The 8,111-nt window shown below is 45.1% G+C and overlaps 1 protein-coding gene across 1 annotated transcript in view; it reads right to left on the reverse strand.

The window, feature by feature from the left end:
- The window catches only part of LOC146201588 (dorsal-ventral patterning tolloid-like protein 1), a 39,876-nt gene that overhangs the window by 25,029 nt on the left and 6,736 nt on the right, over window positions 1–8,111 (reverse strand). Inside the window, exons 4-5 of the mRNA XM_084583168.1 lie at window positions 4,932–5,174; window positions 1,924–2,133 (exon numbers count right to left, since the gene is read on the reverse strand). Of these exons, the coding sequence (XP_084439294.1) occupies window positions 1,924–2,133; window positions 4,932–5,174 (453 nt within the window). The remainder of the gene's footprint in view (window positions 1–1,923; window positions 2,134–4,931; window positions 5,175–8,111) is intronic.

Raw genomic sequence — 8,111 nt, forward strand, 5'->3', positions numbered from 1 at the left:
CATCAGATCGTATTCATCGCTCGTGTATATAGGAATCTATAACGACTTGCGAGGCAAATGGCGTTAAGCGTAGGCGCGGAAAGATCTTTTGAAAGACGCTAAAGGTCTAAAGGTTCTATCGCTTTGCTAGAAGTCGGAGGTCTAATATCACAACTGTTTTTTTTCTTTTTTTTTTAGGGCTGCTTTTTTTTTCTTTTTTTTTTTTTCGCCGGTGTGCCAAGTCGCGCGCAAATAGTCGTAAAATCCTGACAACCATGTCTAGGGTTGGTTGGTTTTGAACCTTTTTATAGCCAAACATACGAGGAGCCTCGGACTGGCTATGATTCCAGTCACTTATTATGGCTTAAGAAACGCTCCAGATGCCCCGTTTTACCGTTTTACCCCCGGTGCCGAAGAAATACCTCAACAGGAGGTGAGGACGGAGGATTAAAAATTATGAGATATGAGGATTATGATATATATATATATGAAGGAAAGAAGCCAACAGTCGGCGAGGCCAAGGAAAGCTTTCCTTGGCCTCGCCGACTGTTGGCTTCTTTCCTTCATGTATTATAACGAGAACCCTCATTTCCCCTTAATTGATCTGCTTATATATATATATATATATATATATATATATATATATATATATATATATATATATATATATATATATATATATATATATATATATATATAATATATATATATATATATGTATATATATATGTATAAACAGGATGTCACACAACTTCCCCGATTATCTATTCCAACAGTTTCGGACGGTGGACCGTCCTTCTTCAAGGTAGAATTGAGAATATATATATATATATATATATATATATATATATATATATATATATATATATATATATATATATATATATATATATATATATATATATATATATTCTGCTGTTTGCTGTCCAGCTCGGTGTGTTTCGATCGTTGTTTCATTAACAGGTGCGCCTTAATGAAATATTCAAAATCCTTCGCGGCATTTCGAATGCACATGTATACTGCTGGCGTTGCGGAAAAAGAAATGAACGGAATTTATTGTTGTGGCCTCTAAAGCCCTGTATACATGGACTCGACAGAGTCGGGTCGAGTAAGCCTGTCGAGTAAAAAACCAGTTGTCGGGTTCATGTATACCCAGTCGGGTCGAGTAAAATAGCCGCGGAGCGGGTCGCGTTAACTCGCTAGCAGGGGGTAGGTTAACTCGCTTGACCCGCTTGTCTAAAAGCATGTAGACGCTGTCGAGTCAGCGAGTCGAGTTATGGCGAACTCTGGGATTAAAATGCAACCGGAGCGGCGAGGAGCGTCAGCGAAGTTGAATGCTTTTTAGCCCTCATCAACGATAAAAAAGAATAATCGAAGCTCTCAATAGTAAAAGGCAACGGAATCAAATACGAGTAAGAAACTTGCACAATAACTACAAATCTCGACGCTACGCGCCGCTACGATACTTACTCGCTAGAAAGCGAGTTCATGTAGACACCAATCGGGTCGAGTAATGGTGACCTCACTTACTCGACGCTTACTCGACCCGGTGCTGTCGAGTCCATGTATACAAGGCTTAAGTCGGCGGCAGGGACCTCCAAACTTTCGAGGCACATGCGTCCAGGCCACAACGAAATGTGCAGCTTTCCTTTTTCGCCCCTCCCGCGCGCAAGTGAACACCTCTTAGCAACACCGCAAGACGGTGCAGATGAAAACAACGAAAATGTGTCCTCGCCACATATGCGAAGGGAGACAGCATATGTGGGGCAGGTGGTGGCCACCTCCTTCGCAAGACGCGAGCAGTGACGCCTCTGTACCGACACCAGTGCAAATACGCAGGTATTTGCTCGAGAAAAGCACCGAATTCATATATTGTGTACAGCGTCAGAGGCAGCGCGTGTCGTTGGCCGTGTCATTGCGCGCTCTGGTCGGCAGGCCGCTCACCGCTTCCGAACTGCGGCTGTGGCCTCCCCAGCGGCGGCGAGAAGTCGTCCGACTGCGAGTCGGTGGGGAAGAGCGGGCTGTCCGGCAGGTCGTCCGAGCACGAGTCCCGCACTTGCTCCACCCGGATCATGAAGCCCCGCGCCGTCTTGGCCTCGTTACTCGAGAAGATGAACGTGAAGCTGCTGTGGCGACGTGATATGCTCACCGTCTCTGCGCGGTCAAAGAAGGCTCCTTTTACCGGTGGGCACGGTCGGCGATACGAACACTCTTAACAGCGAAAGCCAGAACAAGATTCTGTGGGCCACGGGGCTCAATCGTCGGAAAACACAAACCAAACTCGATTAGGCCCATCTGATTATGTACAGTCAGCAATAAACGTTTAAAGAATATACATGCGCGCATTTTTTTATTGCGTATCTTTTTATCAGTCATGCAAGCAAAACAAGTCACTTGAATGCCTACAAATACTAGGAAACGTTCATTCCCCACCCGCTGGTGTCAGTGCCAGGCGACAGGGTTGAGACGCAGCACAATGCATTTGCTACTGAATTAACGCGCCCTGCAGCTGGTGACAGTACTGTGCACCATTTGCATGTAGTTTCGCGGCAACTACCCTATCTGCCCCCGCCCCCTCCTTTTATCTTATTGTCGCCTTTTTAGAGCTTCTGAATTGGTCATGTAAAAAAAAAAAAAAAAATGGGGCAAAGGGTTTCGTCGCAATAATTATGTGTGTTGAAGGTCAAGTTTCACACATTCTATACGAGGTGACTACACGAATCCTGCCGAAGAGGAACTGAAATTGAGGGCGGACTGATCAGCAGTCAGTCTCATTGCGCTGCAATAGCAGCACAATAATGTGGCCAACGGTTTACATAACGGCTTCTGTATCCCTTCTGGCTATCAATGTCTGCTGATTAAAGATTCAACCTGCTTGTCTAAAACCCCCAAAATTGTGCAATCCAATTTTGCACGTTAGATTACATCAGATAAGCATTTTGCATCAGATAAGAAGTTGCATTAAAAAGAAGTGTTGTTCTTAACCAAGTAAGGGAATGTCCACGAGTGGTTCGTTACGACATGCATTTGATGCAAGCCTATTCATTTGACGCATTGGGAATGGACTTTCAGGTTATAATTTTTTTTTTTAATTTGGCGAACTTCTTTCGGTGTTCATTTCAAACCAGAGTTTTAGGCTTTGTTTTTGATGAGCATAATCTCCTACCAACGGATTACCGTCTTAATATTTTTCGGCGTTACAAGGTGGTATCCCAGGACAGCCAGAAGTCACCTAGGCGTTATCTTGGCCTTCTTGACAACCAGAACATTAAAATGACCGCAAATTGATGAAACTGGTCGTTATTAGCTGGCAAATCAGGCAAATCACTTACAGCTATGATCGCAGGAGGAAATGTTACTGCGGATAAATAATTGCGGAAGTAAAATTATGAAACCGATGAAAACGCAAGCTGGAAAGTGAAAGCTGGTTTCTAAAAGGCGGGCTGCTATGTTATCGCTGGTCTGTTGCGCTAGTTTGAGCGAGAGGGTGGGACCTCGCATGATCTACGTGTTCACGATAACGATAGGGCTGTCGCTTAGCCGTCGCGTTGACCAGGACAAGGCACTTTTTCTTGTGCATGGTTTTGAGCATCCTTACAAAGAACTGAGAGACCTTCTTAACCAAGAATCTGCACAACACCGGTGATGACCATGAACAGCAGCACTACGCTAGCGGAGGATGTTTGGCGACGAGCTTCGCAGTTTATTAATTTGCTGCTTGACTGTAACTTTAACTCGATACCCGATAACCAGCGACGTGCGTGCCAAACCCTTTTCGATTAAAACCGCGTAGTTAGAAAATTCAATTCAGTGTCATTTTATTCTTCTTCATTTTTTTTATTTTTTTATTTATTTATTTTTATTTTTTTTTTTTTTTTCAGTTTAAACGGGACGGTCCAGCCACTACGTGTGGCGTGTCACAATCGGCGATCCGGAGCAGGTTCTCTTCCTCCGCGAAACCAAAGAGCGTGCTTCAATGGCCGATGTGGGATTCAGATCCTGAGTTGATCGGCCACGACGAATATCCTGCCCCTTCGCAAATCCGCTGAGCTATACTCTAGATCGCCGACAAGAATGTGTGATTAGATTTACCAATAAACGTGATGAAATTTCACTATATTTTGAGCCTCTCACTAAACTCAGAAAAATGACAACTGCACGAAGCTTTACTTTAGTAACTGCGTTGGTAGGCCTATGTCAACGCAATGTTATTCGACTGACACTTTCTAGTCACGTGACGTAACAATGCATGAAATTTACGATAACGCAGCGATTGATTACATTAATAAAAATGTAGTCGGAAAACTTGAGCCTAGCTTGAACATATTTTGGCGTAAAAGAACACGAAATATGCTTAACGTTAATGCAACGATGTAAGAAAAATGATGCTTGCGATAATCTTGCACAGAGGCAGCACTTATGAACATTCACTGCATAACACACCAAAAATGCGAAGAACCTGAACACCTGGAAAAATATGGGTCTGCACAATTTTGCTAGAAACAAGCTGTGCCTATCACATTTCTATACCTGTCAAAAACTAATCAAGAATATCTGACTCTCTCGAGCGGGGCTAGTCTTCTCCGAAGTGGAGCAGCGCTGCAAATTCGTCGCCACATATAATCTTTATTTACTTCGCTGACAAAAACCTCCGAAATCTATAAAGCGCCGTAATTTCACTTTTTAGTGCTTTAAATGAGAGGATATTCTGACGCGTGGCAGAGCTTCGGTGTTCGTATACACTCTAGAACTATATATATCCGTTATTCGCCCGCAAAAGTTATCATTAAAGCGTTAAAATTGATCAGTGAGATAAGAGGTATACACGGCGGAGCTCGTCTTGTGTCCCTGTTCTTTTTCTTTTTTCTTACTGGGCACCCTGTACACTGTAGCAACCAGCTCCCACTGCACTCGTAAACACCACGGAGCTCTGAATAAGTGTTGGCACGTACTGACAGTGTCCGGCGGCAGGGACCCGCACAGCTTCTGTCCGTCGGGCAGCAGCAGGTAGTCGTTGAAGCAGTCCGCGCTGTCCTCCAGGTCGAAGTCGTCCAGCGTCAGCCGCAGCGTGCACACGTCGCTGGCCAGCTTGCGCACCGTGAACGTGCACGTGCCGAAGTTTGCGTAGTCGCTAGGGTAATTGGGGGTGAGGATCCAGTCCTCGGCGCTGTCCACCGTGGCGTCGCACGCGCCCGCTGCGCGAGGGCGGCAGGCAGGCCTAACTAATCGCTCCGCAGGAGCATAGAGGCCCGCGAGGCAAGCTCCTACATATTTAGGGTGTGTTGGGCTATGACTTCGCCATCGCACTCATCTCCACCTCTGCTGCAGTTGAGACCAATCTTATTGCAGGAAAGTAGTAGCCGGTTACAATTGCGATTACTAGCCATATCTGAAATGTAACTGATTTCAGCGGTCATTTAAAGTCCCTAACTGGCAGAAAAGTAAGTAAACTGGCTGCTAGGCAGCTACCACTAAAAAAAAAAAAAAAAAAAAGTCAGATACCCGGAACGTTACCACATTAAAAAAAAAATGATCATTGCATTACAGATTTAGAATAAAAATTTGCAAGGATACCATACCGTGTGTTAGCAATACGATAGGATTAAAAGCTGTTGATCCATTTACATCGAGCGTTGCGTCATTCTAGTGACGGCTGTGTTTGCGGAACTCTGGAGGCTGTCTCATACAAGCAGACATCTTTCCGGGCCATATAGCTACAGCTGCTGGTTAGACGCTTCCCCCAAAGTGTCTAAAAGCAGTGACACGGACACAGTGAAGATACACCGAAACATGTAGTTGCTACTCCTGGTTTGGCAGCGTCACTCCCCCCCCCCCCCCCCCCCCCCCCCCCCCGTGAGGGAATTTTACGACAGAAGCCTTTTCTTCCCGATGAGGCTTCTAAACGCATCTCATCAAAACTTAATTTTATAATATTAATCATACATGTGTAACACGTTACATGTCATTATGCTCGGACATGCTTAAGCACAGCTATGAGGAAAATAACATGAATTTTCTGCTTTGCTCGCAGTGTGTATAGAACAACGCAACCAGGGACAAGACAAAAGTGAATATGGGAGCTAATGTTGTCTCCTGTCTCGTAATAAGTAAAAGCTGAAAATGAGTACAAGGAATACCTTAATGGCTTTCCGTTTACGTAGGTCGGAATGTTAAAGTTTCTGCACGTTATCGGAGATATTTATTTCTACGTTATTGTACAAATAAAGATCGCTTTGATTGATTGATCGATTCCGCATGCGGGCTTCACTGCACGTCGAGGGGCTGCCCCCGAGAGCTGCATCGCCCAAGCCGAAATATCGGAGGCAGGCTGCGTGCTAGCAGTGAGGAAGAGACAGTGCAGCACTCACGCATGCATCGAGTCCTAATCCAGTTCTGAGCAAAGTGGGCCTGAAAGAGAGGGGGTGTGCACGGAAGCCCAGCTTTCAAACTTGATGCAAGCATTTACATTTGTTGCCGCATCGTTTACAAGCGCTATTTAGCGCCTCCAGACATTCGGGTTTGGTATGAGTGAACAAGTAAACGCTCGAGTCCCGCTGCAAAGAACGCAGAAATCAATTTGGCGTTGGTCTTAAAAAAAATAATAAAAAAAAGTGAATACAACCGCGACTCCTTGTCCATGCAGGAAGAGGAGAAAAAAAAATATTTAACTATGGGCGCTGACGCAACCATATTACGGTATTTTAAAGGCTAGGCGATTAATTGCATATGGCTGTATATTGTGCCGCCCTCAACCTCTTGGCCAAGTTACACAGCTCTGACTCGCGCACAACTCACAGAAATGAAGTGTTAAAATGAAATCTTTTGGGAGCTGTAGCGAGAGGAATTAGCTCCGACAGAGTCGGGTCTCTAACTGCATACGCCGTATAGCGCTGTGAGCAGTGGAGCAGACTTCGTCGTCGATAGGCTGAGATCAGAATATAACGAAACGGGCGCTACAGCCCTCTTCATTTTTTCTCCTCTTACACGTCATGGTGTCGTTTTTTTTTTTTTTTTTTTTTTTTTTGGGGGGGGGGGGGGGGCGCTTGTAGGATTCAGACTAACTCACTTTACAGCTAGCATCGCCGAGTTGTAATGTGCAATGTCATTTGAGGGGAAATAGAGGAGTAAACACGTGAATCAAAGTTTAAGGAAACGCCAGGAGTTAAGTACTGTACATTTTATTCCTCCGCTCCTTTCATGCGTTAAGGAACATTTGGGGCTACATCTCGAATAAGACGTTCTGTAGTCGCCAAGGCCTTTCTCATGATGGGCAGGGCCGATTTTGAGAGCCTTTTTAGCCAAATAGAGGGGAAAACGGCGTCAGAACTGCTGTGACGGCGGAGTGGAAGGTTTGCCGTGGTTATGGGAGAATCAGAGGCGAGGCGACGCGCCAGTCTGGGCAGGTTTGGCTTACGGAAGCTGAACCGGTGTCTCTCCTTCATTCGAAATAAATATCGGTGTACATACTGCGTGCTTTATCATCTGCGCGACCAACTCTGCGCACGAAATGTTGCTGTTGAGAGCCTGGTTCGTTTGGCACCCCCTCCCCTTTTTTTCTTCTTTCTTTCCGTTGCGTCACAGTGCGGCCACTTTCGCTGCCTCGGTCACTGGGCGCACAGTGAAAGTATAGCCCATTATATACAGCTCCTGCTCTCAATTGTTATTTTACGTCATTGTTTGCAACCTTTTGCCTCCAAGCAAGCTACAGCGCACATCACTCTTGTCTTCTAGTGAATTACTGTAATCCTGGAATAGCGTCTGCGACAGCACGCGTCTTGTACGCTGGTTAACAAAATTTTACTAATACTTCTATAGCCTCTGTTAGAGGTATACATTGCTGGCACGATCGCGGAACTAAATACTTTTCATGTAACAGGAAGAAAAAGAGAAACTGCTGAAAATAAAGACATATCGTGTATATTGTCTTTTTTATTCCACGGAACGGCTTTTTTTCGTAGCGATATTGCCTTCCACTTTGCAAAGCGCAAAGCTCAGGGTGATTCGAGATGTGGCCGCCTAGGCAGATCTGGAATTGGAACTTCCTTTATTCTATGTTCCTTGCACCTGCCTAACGGAACAATACTAGTTCGTGTACTCTGCTCCTTATGGCATGGAGAGTATGCCGTTCTTAC

This window comes from Amblyomma maculatum, chromosome 1, assembly GCF_055883805.1.
Source record: "Amblyomma maculatum isolate TAMU_Amacu chromosome 1, ASM5588380v1, whole genome shotgun sequence".
Classification (NCBI taxonomy): Eukaryota; Metazoa; Arthropoda; class Arachnida; order Ixodida; family Ixodidae; genus Amblyomma; species Amblyomma maculatum.